The 19,186-nt window shown below is 47.5% G+C and overlaps 1 protein-coding gene across 1 annotated transcript in view; it reads left to right on the top strand.

The window, feature by feature from the left end:
- The window catches only part of LOC144179786 (uncharacterized), a 164,178-nt gene that overhangs the window by 4,755 nt on the left and 140,237 nt on the right, over positions 1 to 19,186 (top strand). The window contains exons 2-3 of the mRNA XM_077708222.1: positions 8,508 to 8,695; positions 13,293 to 13,825. Of these exons, the coding sequence (XP_077564348.1) occupies positions 8,508 to 8,695; positions 13,293 to 13,825 (721 nt within the window). The remainder of the gene's footprint in view (positions 1 to 8,507; positions 8,696 to 13,292; positions 13,826 to 19,186) is intronic.

Below are 19,186 nucleotides of genomic sequence, written 5' to 3'. Positions count from 1 at the left end.
GCCACACCATTTTACTGTCTTTCTATTTTAACATATCAGTGCTATATCGACGTCCACTCGCAACCACCAAACTCCAACCTTAACTCATCCTAATGCACCTTAACTGTACCTTACTAATGATTATTTTAAATCACGAATCAACAATAATTTATCCTAATTCATTTTAATTCACCTTGATATCTTGATCCCACCTCCATCTGCTTTACTAATTATTGTTATCTATCACAAACCAACTTTCGTAATCATTAATCCTATCTTATACTGTACACGTCTTGCATGTTTTCGTTCGCTTCTGGCTTCTATTATTCACGTGATCTTTTTGTACGACGTTTTGTACTGCTCGCGTCGACGCCAAGGTCATTCAAGGTCCTCTTTCACAAATACATATGAGGCTTAAACCTCAACAATAAGAAATGTGTATACTGATTTGTACACACGCGCTGCAGAATGCAATATTTTCTAACGTTGCGCTTTAATACCTTCGTACTCCCAGCAGTATACACTCCGAGCTCGGATCAGGGACCTCATAAAAAGACCAGACTGTGTAATCCAAAACGTGATTCAAAACGGGCAATGTAAAACCTCCGTGCGCTGGTGACAACAACAGCGCTAACAAAATGCATGAAATTCAGGCATTGATAACAATGCCTAGCATGGAAAACACCGTCATAAAATTTTTTGGCAGGTCTGTACAACTGGCCGAAAATATTTGCACTATCATGTGGGACACGCTCTATTTATGACTTTTCCTGCATGCCTTAAATGGTTGGCACTGCAGTGTTGAGCCATTGGAAGTTCATTTCACAACCTGTGTTTAGGTGTATCACAGCTCGAGCTACTCAGCCTACTGAGTTGGTTCTACCTGCCCAGCGAATGGGGGGGGGGTCGATTTCCTTTAGACGACGTCCGTACAATGTCACGGTTAGGTGGAGGCGCTCGTTTGGCGGCTGTATGAACTGTATCAGGAAGGTTTGCTGTGGTAGAGAAGACGAAACATCATGCGGGAAAAGATTATTGATGTGTGTAGTCTTGTCAAAGCTTTCTAAGCCACTCTAGAAGTTTCTGGGAGGCAAAAAATACTTTGGCGGTAGAATTTAAAATGCTGTTGCCTGCTTTCTGGCATAAAACCATTCGCTTTTACTGTGGAGGAAGCCTCTGCGTTCAGTGCTCTCTCTGTGGCCTGTGGAATTTTTGCGGGGCGTAGAGACAAGTCGAGGGAAAAGCTGCGCTTGTTGGTTTACGGTGTAAAGTGTTCAATTACTCGGCATAGCGACCGACATTTAAATTGGGCACAGAAAGACCATGAATGATATTACGGTTCGAATAACGAACAAAACACCACGAATCATCACACACATTACACGGCCTAGCCATCTCCTATCAGAGCCACGAGTATACCTTGTCTGCAAATGTGAACAAGTATAATCCACGGGCATTTTAGCATCCGATCGATACGACATAGTTTCGCTGTTCACCAAGAGTCACGCGGCCGTACTTTTCAATTTCGCGCGCTCTCATTAGCACTCCGCGCTTGGATCACGTAACAGGGCGAATTCGCACCGCTATCAATGAGTAATCTCGGAAGAAATCGCCATCATTCGGCCCGTACAGCGCAGCACACCGCAGAAAATGGAGGACACGAAGTAGCTACACTTAGCCCGGAGTAGAACAAACACTGCCCGGTGATCACGCGACGGCCGCGCAGCGAGAGAGGCGTTGAGGACCTGAAGGGCATCTACGTTGTACAAGCACGGCTTCAGAGGGAGAGCGCGAGCGACCGAAAGGGGGAGGGCGGGTGCTCTTCTAGCCCGGAAAAGAGCGCGGCCCGGCACGTATATTGGGAGGACTCCTGAAGCGGCGGCAATAGACTTAGCAGCTGATTCTCAGCTGATGCGGGTGATCAATAAGGGCACCCATTCCTGGCCGGAAGTCCATTACGCTGGGATGATCGCGATCAACGGCGGGACCTCCTCCTCACGCCGAGCGTAGAAGCGCTAAGACTGCCTCCTCCTCCACCTCCTCCCCCCGTTCTTTGTGTTGTCTCTGCTCTGTTCGGCGGAGACAATTATTACTCGCAGCTTCCTGGGCGGGTGCCATCCCTCATGATGGCTGCCGCCCCCGCCGCGCCGGGACTCCGATCGATGCTCCAGTCGCGCGGCCGTGTCAAGGGCTGGGCTCAATCTGCGCCTCTACAAACGGAGGCCCCCTTTCACGCTCCCCCTCCCTCGCGCAGCCGCTCGTATATACATGCACGAACTCTAGGAGCTCAGATTTCGTCTTCTATACTGATTTTTCTCTCGCTTTCCAGTTTCCGCGTTCTTCGGGGCCTTTAAAAGGCTCGTGATCAGGAATAACACCGCGGAAGATTGTTCTCAATTCGCTTGCCGCTTTCCCGCACAAATGGTCTGCGCGTGCTCTGTTTATATGCAGTAAGAGGGGAATATCGGCAGAGAAGTCGTGAGTGAGGGACTGTGTGTTACAGGCTGTATTCTTAAGAGTCAATAATCTCAGCGGACAGCTTCAGTTAGTGTGTACGTAAAAGGTTCTGTGATATTTCGCTCCGAAGTGTTTAAGTGCTCCACTGGAATCGGATATAAATAAACGTTTACTTATTTGATATTTCGATTCTAAGTGTTTTATTACTGCAGTGGAAGGGGACATAAACATTTACTTTGCTTATTACATGAACTCCCGACCGCTTTCATCCCAAGCTGTTAATGCTATTAACATTCTTGGTGTCTCTACCCTGTTTTCTATCTGTCGGAATCAGTCTAACAATTTTCTATCTAACGTTTTCCTCCTGTAGGGCGTCAATTTGACCTTCACACCGAAGAAAACGGAGCGAGGGGGAGAGGAGAGGGGTGGAAAAATAAATCAAAAGGACAAACAAAGAGGTGGGCGAGGAGGCGCGATTTGACCTTAGAAGCGAGGAGGTTGGAGGGAGAATTTCCGGCTGGTCGAAAATCCCAAAATTGGACCTCTTTGCTCGTTGCACCGTCTTTCTGGTTCGACCATTTGACTTATATTGGATCTTTTGACTCAAATAAGCTGTGTAAAGAGGTCCAGTGATTCGGTGAGTCATTCAGGAGGTACGATAACCGATTTCCTGACTCGATGGATAATCTGACGGGGCTGGTGCGAGGGGATCCGAGAGATCCACCGAATTTTGTTGTGGGACCTCACCTTGAAAGAGAGCAAGTAAAATAGAACAAGATTTATATATCTACATTGGCGCGGGCTAGCTTCCACACAGCTGTTTATCAGCTGCTCAATCGATTTTCTTTTTCTTTTTTGTGAATCCCTAATGACCTCACTACACTGTTGTGAGTCAAGTCATCCAGAATAACTATAGTTATTCTGGATATATTTCTTTATCAACACCACGAAAAACGCAAAAAAAAACCCAAGTTCACCAACCTAAGCACCAAAATTTAGCCTTATAGCTTGTTAAGCGTACACATCTTCGCTGATTTAACCTCACGGTGCTTAACAATGCACCATTATATTACCCAACGTAACTGAATATACTTTGCACGGTACTGAACTGAGCATGTTGCTGCAATTCGTCGCTGCTACATGCCTGAACCGCTAGCATATGGATAATAAAATCTGAATAAAACATGTGCACCGCTCTCATGCAAAACAGTGGGAAGCTCATTTGGATCAAGCCGCGCTGGAAGAAACTACGCCCAAATTACTGAGCTTGGTAAAACAGCGTTAGATCCGGAAGTTGAAAAGAGACTTGTGCGATTTAGCACCGGGCGTATTTTCAACTCGTCGGCAAACGTCTAATTGTAGGAATGTAGGAATTGTGTCAATTATGTCCTGGAAAGTTAAAATGTAGGTAACCTAACAGCACAGTCCTTCAGTGGTAACCACAGAGCTTTTTAGAGGATAAAAAAAAGGTTACCATAAGAATGTGCCTTTCAGGTCAATTGCTAATATATTATTTCACAAGATGTCAGTGCTGATATTAATATCGATTATAATAAACCAATAAGAACAGAAGCGGGGATTTGCTTTTTCCTCAATCCAGCCAACTTACAAATTCTCCTCCGCAAAAGTATACACTGCTAACTCTTCAGTGCATGCGGGAGGGGGGACATAGCCACTGCTGACTTGACAATGCGGAATGTTCGGATATTTGTGTACGTGTAATGCTGGAACACTTCGTCGGTCGGAACAATGTCTGCGCCTGGTGGTGCATGTAACGTCTCTGCTTGACGTCAAAATTGAATTGTAGCGAATGAGCATTCTTGCAGCTGGGAGGTCTCAGAAATGGTCTAGGCGCTTATAGCGCTGCGTCGCTTTGTATCTGCTTGAGGGCATGACTAAGGATGCGCAATCGATGAGAGAAATGAGTGTCGCGATCCAGGGCTGAACTCGTTCATTGCCGCCCATCATACCTTGGTGGCCAGAGATATATAACATTCGAGGAGGGCATAAACGAAGAATAGGTATGTGGAGCTCATGAAATGTAAAAATTTCCCAAAACCAGTTTCACGCTCCATACTTTTATTGGGTCTGGCGTGACCCAATGCACCGGAATGAACAATGGCTGTTTAGAAAAGACAAAAAATTTAAAGAATGACGAGGTCAGACGTAAAATCACGCTAAGAAATGTGATATGTGCTGTGACATCCACGAAGGCAAGATTTCATGCTTTCACTCCCGCATAATGTCAGAACGTATTTTCGTGTCAAACCGTATGCTGACCCTCATCATTGGGGCTTTATGTACTCTCCTTAGCAACAATTGATCACTCAGCTGCTCTGTGGATAAACGCGCCCCCAGGTATTTTTTTCAGAGTGATCATACCTTTCTTAATAGTAATAAACGTTATGTTCTGTTTGCTTTCGTAGAAAATCGCACGTTTTCGAGCGTGCCTCCCGGCGTGTTTGATAGGAAATGACCACAAAAAATTGAAGGACGACCACATAAGGATGCCGCGAATTTCAATCAACGGGAGCGCGTGTTGACTGAAGTTATTTGTTAATTTACACGTTATTAATTAGATGAATGATGTTGGTACATTGTAACTGTTTTAATTAAATTATTTTTTTACTGGCTGTTTTTGCAGGCTTTTGCCAATACGTCACTTGGCACGTGCTACTCAGTTCCGCCGGGCATGTTTGAGGCAATAAATGAATATAAATACCGATTAGGTCAATTTCTGTTACCTGTTCATCAATTAACGTCAGGGTTTATTGAAGTCCTAGACAGAAACGTGGCCCCAGGGATATCTTCGTTACACGCCTTCTCATATTCAAATAGGTTAAGTGCGTTAGCGTCGTTTGGGGAGGGGGCGGAGGGGGATGCAGTGGCCCGTTACGTGTTCGACGTGTCGTGCTTGTAAGGATACGCATGCACACTTACCTTTTTTAACAGGTGTACTTACCAGTGAATAAGCGTGGAAACTGACGATTCGACTGTGCATGTCTGAAGCTGCTGGTTTACAGGTGCTGCTCTTGGCCTTACCATTTTCATGACCGATGCTTTTGTCTCACCCTATATCCGGCGCTGTTGTAAAGAACCTTATTTTATACCTTTCGGTCGTAGTCAGCGCATCAAACACAGTGCAGCCTCGTTTTATTTCCACACAAAACTCTCAATCGGAAAAAAACGTAAGCCCGTAATCAAACTTACAATGCTTCAAATGCGATACACAGTGTCTCAGTAATGCATGCAGTGTCATTATACCTTAATCACCCCTTTTTAAGGGCTCGGGCTGTCGTCGTCTCATGTCGTCGTAGTATCATGTAGTCACGGTATTAAAACACCGGGACACTCGTTTTCCAACGCCTCGCGCTGCTTCTTGCTTCAAAGACACGAGACGTACAGCAAAGCTGTATACCTCCACCCCCCAACGGTTTCATCTCCGCGGGCAAAAACGCCAGGGCGCCATGAATACACTTATACACTGCATGCTTCGCCCCTCTCCAGGTTTCACGCTAGTGAAGATTGCCCGGGATTTTTATTGCTTCCATAGTCACCTGTCTTTTATAAGTTCACGCTCCATGCAGTTTCAGTATAATAGCATCCGTGAGTCTGCTTCACCACACTGTACCCGAATGACCAGCCATTGTAATCGAGCGAATAATTTGTAGAGTAGTGAGGCCCGATCGATCGAACACAAGTAAACGACGTCCGCGTTATGACAATAACGCACTGCGAACTTCACGTTTTGAATTTCGGAACGCCACAGCGCGATAAAATTTTTTGGAGGAGTCCGATTCTACGTCGCCCTTCGCTCCCTTGATCTCTTTGAGGGATCGAATCTGATCCGTTGGATACAACGATTGGTCATTCAGGTAGATTGCAGCGAAGAAGGCCCCGAAAATATGTTGAGTGTCCTTTGAAACACAGCCTCGGAAATAACCGCCCGGTCCGCAGATAGAAAACACAGCGAATGAGAAAAGCGCATTGACAGGTTGATTCCGATCTCATCTCGACTCTGTCGATAGCCGTAAGGGGAACCTAAAAGATAACACGGCGGCAAAGAGGGTGTAGGCAGGGGGCGGGGGTTGAATTGAAAGAAGGCGCCGATAGTTGGGTCCCCGTTCTCCCTTGGGTCGGGATGCAGTGGGCGCCGGGTACGGCGTCGGCATCGCCGGCGAAGCACGGGCGGCCAATCAGCGAGGGTCACAGATGAGCAAACACCCGAAGTGGCCGCCGCGCTTTTGGGCCGCTTCCTTGGCGACGAGGGCAGCTGAGCGTGAAGTTGGGACCGCTCTTCGCTAGCTGGTTGGCAGAGGCGCGACTCTCGGTGCCAATCTCTTTTTCTTCTTCCACCCGTGGCGCCTGCAAAAAGAGAAACTAAGAGAGGGGGGCGGGAGAGAGAGAGAAACGATTTAAATAGAGCGACGTACGAGAGATTAGCATCAATTACGACACTCAGGAAGCATCGAGCGCGCGGATTTTTATAGCGGATTCACGCCCCGGGCAGGGACGGTTTCGAGGGGGTCGCTGTTTGTTTCTCGCCGAAGCCCTCCTAGTAGCAGCTCAGCGGCGGAGCGTTCCCCCTACTGCCGTAATTTATGTCCGCCAAGGTGCGCGCCTGGCCCCTCTGTTCTTTCTAACTTCCAAGTGGGAGGTCGGCGGCTGTTGGTCTTGCCTCACTCGAAGAATAAATAAATAAATTATGCTTTGTGCGGGCAAGGAGGCGTGGCTTTGATTTGGCCGCTTGCTTTCTTAGGCGTGTGGATGTATACCTAGCTTATATCGAAAACCCCTTGCTTTGTTGGTATCGCAGGAATGAACTTTCTATTGATTGCTTCTACCTGATGTAAAAGAGGCCTGATACGGCTTCCGTTTATCTGATTAATGCAAGAACGGTCTAACAGGGCACCGGAAGAAAGCGTATCTCTTATCGTAATTGGGTATTTCGGGCAAAATAAAATGATAACAGCACCAGCAAACCCGCCGAAAATTTTAACTAACCAGTGTGTGAAACTGTCCTTTATGGGCAAAAAATCTCTTCGAGCACACAATAGCCTATTGCATTTTCTTTTTCTAAGCTTATCTTTCGGGTTTATTGACATCGGCGTTGCTATTAACATAGTTTACTGGAATTTAAAATAATAGAACATTGTCAGCCTGACAGGGGGCAGATGATGATGATAAATGAATCTTTATTTATTCTAGGTGCAGACGTCATGTGCAGACGTCAGGGAACCCGTCCGATTGGGAACTGGCCCAAGTCAGGGATGCCCTTCGTACACTCATTGTACCCTGGGGTCGGACTGGCGCTCAGGGCCCTCCTCGCCAAGTTAACTCAATAGGTTCCAAAGTCCAGGCCCGTACGAGAAGGAGGGGGAGAACGTGGCATAGGGCGATGTTTACAGAAAGCTGAAACAAGGCACACGGACTTCGAAATTAAATCGGCGCGTAAGCTTTCGCATCGTTTTCTTTTCATCATGCAGGTATACCTTCACGCTTGCAGGACATACCTGTCTACACAGTGCGCCAACATTTCTTGTTTCTCTGGTTCCCTTTTTTGTTATTGCTGTTGTTTGCCTACTTTCCCTTCTATACATACCTGCAGGATAGCCAACTATTCTCTAGACAGGCTAACTTTCCTGGCTTTCTTATACACCCTTCCATCCTTCACGCCTGGCCGAACTGGGATAAAAAATGATTTTGCGCATGTCGACTTTGTGTTCAAAGTACTCGGCTGGAAACAGTGGCTGAGGCTTCGGAACGGTCTCATTTGTTCCTCCAGCTTGATTCTCAAGTTCAAGTGAAAACAAAACAGCAGCCATTGATCCGTCATTTCTGAAACCTTGTCTTAAATGCAGTTCATTGATTATATACAGAAGGCAAATGCTCGAAGGAAAGAATGCCCACTCTCCCTTCCCTCGCGGCGCCCGAACTTCCAGCGGGCGACGTCAGTGGTCGCCGGGTGCAAACTGGGCCGCGTAAACACGCCGCCCTGTCGTGGCCCGTTCGCCGCCCTGCCTTCTCTCTCGGCTCCCTCTTGGTCTCCTCTACTTTTTCTCTTTCGGCAGCCCGAAAGAACAAGACGGACTCCCACCCTTGTCTCGGCACATGCATCTTGCACAAGCAGCAGCAGCAGCAGGAGCGCCGAGACGAGAGGAACTTGGCCGCGGGCCAAACTGAAGCGCTCCTCGTCGGATCCGCGCTCCACAGCGGCCTCTTCCACAGCTCGGCCGCCGTGCTGCAACTGCAGCAGCGCGTCTTGCCTCCTCCGCGGCAGCGGCGGTAATTTCCCTTGCGCCGAATTATAATCCCCAGGGGCTCGGAGGAGGAAGGGGCTCGGCGTACAGCCCGCTTGAAAAGCTGCACGCGCAAAGCAGGAGGCACCAGGAAGAGGAGGAAGAAGAAAGAGACGACGGACACGCTCCTCTCTTCTTCTTCTTTTATTTTTGCTTCTATTAAAAGAGAAGGGAAAAAGGCAAAGGCCTTACCTCAGCGTGAACTTTGCGGGCGGAGGACGAAAGGAGGGGGCGAAAAAGCGCAACGCAGCGGCGTCGTCGGCACAGCGGAGAACGCGAGGAGGAAGCGTGTCGTTCATCTCTGTCGAGAATTCCGGCCCGGCCAGCAACCAGCTCGGCTGGTTGCTGCTGCTGCAGCCGCTGGTCGACGGGGAAGAGGGGGAGGGCGTTGCTGGAAGCAGAGAGAGAAGAAGCCCGGGCAGAGGGGAGTCAAATCTCCACGTTCAAGATTATCAAGCGGGCCCCGACGAACGCGGAGCGATGACGAATGGCGGCCGGCGCAGCTCCATGCATCAAATCCGGAAAGGGTGGCTGTCCGGCGAGCGGCGGCGAGGCGCCTGCGCGCCCTCCTTTTTCGCGGGGGGGCCCCCGCGGTGTGCGCCTTTCCGCCTTCGTTGGCTTCTTTCTGCGCGGCGTCTTCCGAAGCCTTTTGGGCTTCAACGCGGACGCGGCATTGGCCTCGAGGCATCTCTCTTGATTGTCTCCTCGGCGTCTGGGCTGTTGGGGCGTGGAGCAGCCATTGTGAAGAAACTTGAGCAGCGGATGCATTTTCGGGGCTTAAGAAAATGACGCTCAGTTCTTTTTGCACGCTGGAAATTAGCCGGATTAATAATTACTTTCACCTTCATTTCGTTAGTATTGTCCTTGCTTTACTCTGTAATCAATTAACGACATTACACGGGGTAAATTCCATACTTGACTGGGATCCTGTCGGGAAACCCAGACGAGAAGTGGTTGGAATAAGTCGCATTTATCAACATGTCAGTTACATGTCGATGGCAGTTCAATCGCACCACCATTAGGTACCAAAATACTGGTCATCGGTACGTCACATGAGCAAGTCCAGACTACATAGTGTTACCGGAGCTGGTACCTGCACCTTATGAAGAAGGGGGGCATGACAAAGATGGGAAGGAATGTCGGTTTGTCACGCGTTTCAATTCCCATCCTACAGTTATCTAGCCTCCTGCATTTTCCGTTGTGTCCGTCAGCTGGGGTTGGGGGGGAGGAGGGGGGGGGGGGGCAGCCTGAGATGAAACATCGCTTCAACTTGAAGCTGCGCGCTATTGATTGCTTTGTGCATCCGGAATAGGCAATTGGAAAGCTCATTACGGCTGTCACTTCAAACCCGGTTATGTTTTCTTCACCCCCCCCCCCCACCCCCCATGGGTATATTTGGTAGGGGAGGATACTAAGAAATACGAACAACAATTCACACAGCCTCAGATCGTCCCCTGGTTTCCAGGTTCAAAACATCTGTGCACGTGCTGATGTTCTACGTATTTCAGGGTACGGCTTGCCATGAAGTCCGATGCCTGCCCAGTATACTGACGTTCTAAATGTATTTAGTTGCGCTTTTCAACACCACTGCGCGGCTGAGCAAGCAGCAAATAGCGGGCCGGGCCTCTCACATTTCAGGTCTCTTTTGCTTGCCGCCATAGACAGGGGACTTCCAGTCGTTATTTATTAATAAGGGCCGCGCATGCATGCTGATATGCCGTGCCACGGCCTTGAGCAGGCTTTCGATTTAGCAGTAGGCCACATTCTTAAACACCCCGAGCAACCTTCGCGAGCACGCAGTTTCTAAATCCGGCAGTGAAATAGCGCAGCATGTATCGAAGGCTGTGCACTCGATTCGTTGTTTGCATTTCTTCGCATTCGCCTGTAGGTTACGTCAGAGTGCATAATCAGGAGCGTTCGCTGATATTAGCTCCAACAGAGCGTCTGCACGCCTGAAAAACTATGAAGCGCCGATACCCTGCTGTGCAAGTTAACTAATACAAATCATGTCTGGTTTTCGCGACCACCGACAATTTCTACGCTTGCTCCGGCATGTTTTCTGGCTTGGCCGCAAATGCTGTCGACATGAGGTGTCCGCTCCCGCAGCAGGGGGGCCGCCAAAGCACGAATGGATAGATGTGTGCCAAGACCCGATTTCTTCATCCTTGCACGCTAAACGCCGTTCCGTGCAAGAAGCCCGTCCCGTAATTATATGTGTGCGTTTGGCTTACGTACATGGTGAAACGTCTGCGCTTTTTAAACATATTTCTTCTGCCTGACTTTAATTTTCGTTTTTCTTGAGGCTACTGGCAACACCAAAATGAATGGTGGCCATAGCCTCCAGCAATTCCAAGCATCATGTACCCGTGTTTACAAAAGTAATATTATGCCTCTGTATTCCCATAGCGTGGGTACAGGGACATACTGGGCCATATAATATAATTCAGGGTGTATACATACGGTCCTTTTTCTTTTTTTTTTTTTTGCATTTATTGAATGAGCGAGTTATCTCTAAACATGGTTGCAATTGATGGGAAACAGCGCAGATTTGACGAGACTTAAAACAGCAAAAACGACCATGCCACTGCGTCTTGCGTCTCATCAAACATGTGCTGTTTCCCTCCTTTTTTCAAATTGGTGAACCAGCTATAGCCCGAGCTGCAACCCTTTCAAAACCGGGCCCAACAAAATGGTGCCAAGTTGCCACCTTTGCAAGATGGCGTTGGGAGTGTAAAATGGTCGTAAAAATAACAATTATATGCCCGTTGACGCATAATGTTTTATTCGCTTTTACCATGTTGTATAGCTGATACCTGACAGGGCTCAGAAGAAATGCCTAATGCGCTGTCTGGCCATTGCAATTTGCACTGGCACTTACGCATTCATGTGCACACAAGCGATATGTCTTTCAGAAATAATGGCCTTCGCACCTCCTTCGGTAACACTGCCTTTGCTAATTAGCAGAAATAACAGGTTCAAGCAGTCCTGCCTCTTTTCTTTTTTCCCTAACGAGTTCGTGGTTCAGCAGGTAAAAGAAGAATACAAAAAGAGCTTCATTTAGCGCGAGAAGTTTCCGGGACGCTGCTAAGATGCGAAATTTATTCTCCGCAAAGCGGGTGTCACGAAGACGGTTTACGATATCCCAAACCGGGCGCGCGAGAAAGACACATCCCGCGGCGGCCTGCACTCCATTACAGCCGCCAGGCGGCGTCTTCAGCCGCTGCCGCCGCCACCCCGACGGGTGTCAGCATGATTACGACGGAGCGCGCAATTTGAGCGTGCCGGCGATGCCGCGGCAGCGCGTGCACCAAGACGAATGGCGCAACTCGAGATCAGCTCAAGAACCGAGAGAGGGCAGGTAACCCGAAGCCGACAGCGCGCACAGGGAAGAGAGAGAAGGGGTGCCGGAGGAGAAGGAGGGGTGGTGTTTCTGCTTCAGGGTCGACGCACGATCGCGAGCCTGTACGTAAGAAGGATCCCCTCCTCGTCCTTCGTTTTGGCTGCGGCGAAGGCTGCCGACGTGCCGTTCTTGTTCCTTGCACTGCCCATTCATCTCTGTCTTCTTCCGAGGAATAACCAAGTTCGTTGAGTGTGGTCAGATACCCTTTGAGATACCGAGCACACGAGCTTTACGTTGCTTGAGGCGAGTGATGGGCGTTCAGTCTCGTCTTCATCAATGCTTAACGTTTGGGTACTTCCCTTTGAAGTACATTTGTCCGTCTTTTCCAAGAGGTCTTTCTTCGTCTACGAGTTACATTTTACTTTGCTGTGAGCAAGCCTTTAAACGGACCGCTGTAGTACGGAGCTGGAAACTTTCCTATTTGAGCGCCATGCTTTCTCCGCTGTGATGACCAGACAACACTCTCTGCCAATGTGAGCCGCTGTGCGGCTCCTGCAGCCACGTCAAACAGTGCCCACGTCACACGGAGGCATATTTGACTAATTACAAAGCGTCATTTCTTCGTCTACAATATTCACGCTCCCAACGTGACTTATAACGCAAACTCAATCCCTCTCTGACACAACCTGTTGACCTTGTGCTACACAATCACAAGGTCTGAGCGTATGCAAGAACATTCATCACTGTCTCACCAGCGACTCTCATCCTTATTCCCAGCACGTTCGTTCTTCCGCAGTAGCAGATGCAGATAGAACGAGTTATACAACTTCAGGATTTCGCAGGTCCCCGCGTCCACCGGTATCGCATATCTAAACTCCACATTTCAAGGAAGCTCGTCGGCAAAGATGAATCATGACAACTGCAAAGATCCCCCCCCCCCTCCCCCCCGGGAATCGTAAATCAGCGTGAGAAAGCGAACGCCGACTGAGCATGCGAAGTTCAATTCTGATTTCATGTTTCGGTTACAGCAGTGACGTACGCGGTGCCGCAGAGACCACAAAATCGAAAGGCGCAGATGTGTCCTCCCCACCGTTTTGACGGGAGAGGAACAGCAGCGGGAGTCAGTTCGCTGCAGCGGCTTTTCCTTCGTCCCGACAGCGCGTTAGAAGGAAGAAACCAGGAGAAACTAGCGGGCTTCGGCGACGTCACGACTGCAGGGCGGCGACCGGGCTTTCGGCCGGCAGCGGAGCCCCCCTCGCGAGCGCCTTGAGTGGAGGGCCCCGAGGCAAAGAGAAGGGGGGCCGGAGTTTGCACAAACGCGCGCTCACAGAGCTAAACTATCAATACCCCAAACGACCTGCCCCCTTCCGCCGGCCCTCCCCGCGCGCTTCTCTCTTCGCGATTCCGCCGGCGGCGGGGCCTTCCTTCGTTCCTTCGGGCCGTTGCCGCCGCCGCCTCTGCTGACCCCATTGCGCTCAAATTTCACCCGCTGCAGGAAGCACCTGCGCTGTGGACAAGCGCCGTCGTTGGCACAGCTCGCGTCGACCCGCCGCTCCGCTGTCGAGAACGTTCGCCGACGCGTGAGAAAAGCCCGTGGAAGAGACGCGGCGTCCATTGCTGCTGCTGCTGCCCGAGCGGCGCGCGCCGCGCGCGCCATTTTCCTCCTCTCCTGCGTCCTCCGGCGGGACCCGCGTGCCGCCATCTTGGAAGCGCCTGCTCCTCGTGAAGCCGAGACTCAGCCAGAGTTCAGGTAAATGCGAACGCTTTTAGCTGTTCCCCGAAGTCGAACCATGCATGGGATGCACGTCGAGTTGTCGACTTCGATCGTTTCGAATCGGGCGCCCGTCAGCGGCCGCGTCAACGAGGGCGCCTCGTAGCGTCGACCGGCGCCGGCCGGCTTCCGATCCAGATCATGGCGTCCACGTTGCCTCGGTTTTTGTTTTGTTGTGCCGGGTCGTCGGGCCGGCGCGCGCTTTTTGAACTCGGTGTTCTGTCACGTGTGTGATCAGCGATCGCAAATATCGAGTACAAACTCGTATCGTGTATTGCGTCAAGACGAATTTTTTGTGTGGTAGGGAATTTATATATACCGCGAAGGCACCAATTTCGCCAAATTTGTGGACGCCTGTGCTGCGCATGTCTGGAGAAAGGGGGTAAGGGGGACACGAAGTTATATAGGCGAGAGTATGGTGAGGTGTACACGCGTGTAGAGGCTGAGAGTAAGAGACATCACGCTCAGCCATTTATTGCCTTGTTTTGATTTGTTTTGTGGATGTGGTCGTTTCGTCTGGAGGCGTAATAAGATGCGCTTTGACCATTACTCTTCTCAACCCATAACTTGCAGGGACTGTTTTGTTTAACGTATAGTTTTGTCATAAACTTTTTCAGCTTTGCAAATGGGATTTTGTAACTTGTAACTGTACGGTAATAATAATATACAATTGTTTACGCTTTTTTTTACTTCTTTTAGTATTTAACGGCTTTTTCTTTGCGTCTTTTTCGCTGGGTTTTTAATTTTTCAGAGGGTAATAATTGAAGGGGTATTTCTTTCCGGGAAGACTTATCTCAGCTTAATATACATCGCTTTCAATAGGAATTAACTTTCTGGAAAGAAATAATAGAATTTTTAACTACATCAACAAGCACATTTAATCGATACTATTTAAGCTCTGAATTGGAAGTAAATGTGACATTCTCAGAAAGGTTTACAGCCATCAACAAATTAAAAGGGAAAGCATGCATAGAAAGCGGCACGATTGCCGCCATTCCCCGTGATGTCGCCTGCCACTGGCAGTGACCATTGTTATGAAGCGGAGACATGCCAGTAGGAGTCTGTAGCGGACCAACGTTGATATTTTGTATCCCCTTTTGTATACTTCCCTTCCAAATACACAAAAAGCTCACATTCGCTTTTGGATGGCTGGTGCTTTTACTTCATCCATGCCAGAATTCACAGGGCCCGTATAGATGAGACCTGAAATATCAACGCGACATTTCAAAGGCAATATCTGTCATCTGCGAACCTTTTCCGCTGCTATCATCTGTTATGTGAAAAATATTTTCGCATTACCAGCTTTTATTCGTGATCGCACTACGCCGCTCTTTTACCCGTGACCTATCCTATGTCGTGTTTTCAGCGCTTGCTTCTGGAGCGTCTTGCCTACAAGGCTCATATTTTGTCACTGATTACATGTAATCGAACAAAGGTGGCTTAGCACACTCATCTGGATAAACGTCTCAAAACTAACGAGCTCCAAGTTCTACCGCACCGTTTCGTGCAACCAGTTTTCATGCCATACTTACTTGAATCATTTGAAACTTGGAAGCAGCCGTTCAAGTCTTTCTGACTGTTGCGAGTGTGTGTCTGTTGGAGGGAGGGGGTGCACTGGAGGCTGCAAGCGTTATTTGTTTTTGTTTTGCGCAAGTTCCAGTACGTAGGCATACAAAATGTTTATCCTTGGTATAGTTTCATTCAATGTGTACATACATGTATGTGCGTACGTACACACATACATACATGCATACATACATACACGCATGCACACATACATGCTTGCATGCACACACATACACGCATACAGGCATGCATACATGCAGCACATACAGACATACATGCATGCACACACATACACGCATACAGGCATCTATCCATCCATCCATACATACATACATACAAGCATACAGACATACATGCACAAATGTATGCACACATGCAGGCATGCATGCTCACACCTACACACATACATACATGCATACATACATACATGCGCAAATGTATGCACACATGCATGCATGCATGCTCACACCTACACATACATACATACATACATACATACATACATACATACATACATACATACATACATACATACATACATACATACATACATACATACATACATGCATGCATGCATACATACATACATACATGCATACATACATACATACACACATAGTGTGCATGTACTGGAAACGAGGGGCTCGTTGCGAACGCAGAAAAAGAAGCCAGCAGTTAATAGCAGCTTGACTGCTGGCTTTTCTTTTTGTGTTCATGTACATATACTTATACATTTTATTTATTTATTTTCATTTATTTACACAATGCTGTCAATCCCCAAAGAGAATTATTACAGGAGTGAGCACACACATTCTAAATTACAGAAAAGATGCCCAACTATCGCAGGCAAAGCGCCAAGAGTATCGAGTACTACAGTGCACATTCAGAGCAGGTATAATAAAAATACAGTTATACCTGACTGCAATGAACCTCTATGTCACGAAATCCTGGATTTAACGAAGCTTTTCAATTCCCCATCGCCAGCCCCATTGAAACCCATGTGTTTGCGACCTCTAAGTAACGAAGGCGTTGCGACGGTTAGCCTGGATTTAACGAATTCGCAACGCTGATGAGTCGTTTTTTTTTTTTGCCCTTTTTTCTGAAAAATCGGCTAGAGAAATGCACTAATATAGCGAATTTCGCGCGCACCGGAAACGACGGTGCTTCTCCTCGTGTGAGTATGGTGTCGGTTTGGTGCTAGGCCAGCCTGTCGGCGTGTAGTCGCGTGCCTCCACTGCTATCTGTGGTGTTCGTTCGTCGGTGAACAGTTCTGATGCCAGAAAAGGGAAAGTTTTGTGTTTTCAAGACAAGCACGCGATTTTAAAATTTCAAGTGTCGTCTCCGCCGGCGAGGAAGAAGAACGTCGCCGCCAGGTATAAAGTATCCAAGCTTGTATCAGCTCGCAACATCAAGTTCGCGAAAAGGCGCGCTTTCAGCATGCGTTTCGTTCTTGAAACGTGTTTGGCACCAGAAGTGTCGAAGGCAAAAGTTATAATAAAGTTACGTTTGTAAATGCAGCGGTAAGTAACCTTGCTTCTTTGGACCGCCGTGTATGAGCCTAAGTTCGTGCAATAGCAGCAGGCTCAAAGCACGCAGTTTTTTTTTTTTACTGTGAAAGAAATCCTCGCGAAATCACTTTAAAATCACTGATGTCCATAGCATTTTGGTTTCGTTTCTGCTTCATTCACGCCACCCTTAACTCGAAACCTGCATGTAACGAAATATTGGGAATTTTCTTCAACTTCCAGGTTTAACTGTAATCAGTAAAAAACACAAGTATGCATCCTCAAACAATATAGATACCAAGACGCATGCAAGCATCACATTACATAGATTTCAAGGTATTCAGGCAATTCAGGCAGTAATAACGCACACCAATCACATACAAGGTGAATACGAACATCATCCACCAAGATACGCAACCTAGCACACTTTTTTCAACAAATTGCATAAATTTTTGAATGGTTAGCTGTTGAGTGACAGCAGGGCCTAATGCATTTTATTCACGAGTGCTGCGTGGAACAAAAGAATAGCTAAAAGTGTTGTTAGTAAATGAATACTCTTCTAATTGCCAAGAGTGCCATTGCCTCGTCGGTCTATAGCGTCGCGAAAGGTCAAGAAGGAATCAGGGTTTATTCTCAGTGACTTGTGGATTACTTGATATAGAAACTTCAATGGAAGAAGCTGTGCACGGCTTGAAAGGGTGGGTAAACCTGCTCACCGTAATAGCTCAGTTGGCGAGTCAGTGCGCTCATACCTGTTGTAGATAAAGCGCACTGTTTTGCGTTGAAACCTCTCCTGAGTTATATTGCTAGACGGGGTTTGAGGGGACCAGACCACAGATGCATATTCCAGGAGAGGCCCTATGAACGTGACGCATGCCAGAAGTTTGGTTTCGTGGAGGGAAAAATAAAGTGCCCTCTTGGTAAAAAATAACTTGTTTAATGTTTTCTTTGTGACGTGACGGACATTCTCAGTCCAGCCAAGATCTGAAGATATCGTTACGCCTAGGTATTTATAGTGGTTTACACTTTGAATAGCGACATTGTTAAAATGGTACGAGAAATTTAATCTTGAAGTTTTCTTTGTAATGGACATGCAGTCTGTTTTGTCGGCATTGATCGTCATTTGCCAGTCGTCGCACCACTGGGCTATCTTTTTACCGAGTTATTTAGTTTCAACTGATCGTCACGGTGTTTTACTTGGTTATAGAGAATGCAGTCGTCTGCAAAGAGCGTTATTGGAGCTTCTACATGGTAAGCTATGTGGTTGATGAAAATAAAAAACCACAAAAGAGGTAGTACAGAACCTTGGGAGCTCCTGAGACAACCGGAGCCAAACCGGAATGCAGGTTGCCGCACTGTACAAATTGGTGGCCATCGGTTAAATAATTAGGTATCCAACAGACAACCGGTCCATCCCTCAGTAATTAATTATTAGAAAATTAATTTAGCATAAGGAACACGGTCAAACGCCTTAGAGAAATTAATGAATATTACATCAGTTTGCGAACGCTCATTTATACCTAGAGCTAAATCATGCAATGTTTCAACAAGCTGAGTAACTGTACATAATCCGGATCTAAAACCATGCTGATTTAATTGGAGAATAAGGTTTGATTAAATGAAATTTGTTGCAAACTCTAACACAATGTGTTCGAGCATTTTGCTACAGGTATAAAGGTGAATGTACATATACATAATTTGCAATTCCTGGGTGGGTTAGTCCCACATGCACAGCGTAGACTATCGGCCTGGCATTGTGTACACCTGTGCAGTAATGGCTTTATGCTCGGTGTTTCACTTTCTTCACGCAATTCCCGGTGCGTCCGTTTTGTAGTGGCTTTGTATGTTACGAGTGACGAATTATTGTCTGGGTATAAAAAACTAAGAAATAAAGACTGAAAATAGAGAGAGCAAGCCGTCTGTTTTTTGCACAATGGAATTGTTTGCCACTCTGTACACTGTCGAGTGTGGAGGATCCACATGATTGTACACCGACAAATGTCTAGTGTGCTATTTCATGTGTCCGGAAAGGCGATGTGTGTAGCTGATAAACAGGGCTTTCTTAAAACGTAGTCCTGAGAGATCCGACCTCGACGACATGAATGAATACGTTCTATAAGTGTGAAAAAACAGATGAATTGCAACCAAATCAAGTCGAAAATCGATATAGGTAATCAATCTCCTTTATCTGTTTTATATTTTTACAAACAGCGAAGCTGTTTAGCAAATGCTTATTTTTCGTGTCCGCAGTTAAAAATACCAAGAAATT

The sequence above is a fragment of the Haemaphysalis longicornis genome, unplaced genomic scaffold (assembly GCF_048455015.1).
Source record: "Haemaphysalis longicornis isolate Haplotype H1 unplaced genomic scaffold, Haemaphysalis longicornis Haplotype H1 scaffold_4, whole genome shotgun sequence".
Lineage (NCBI taxonomy): Eukaryota > Metazoa > Arthropoda > Arachnida > Ixodida > Ixodidae > Haemaphysalis > Haemaphysalis longicornis.
The sequence above is the reverse complement of the archived record's forward strand: the minus strand, read 5'-3'. Positions and strand labels throughout refer to the sequence as shown.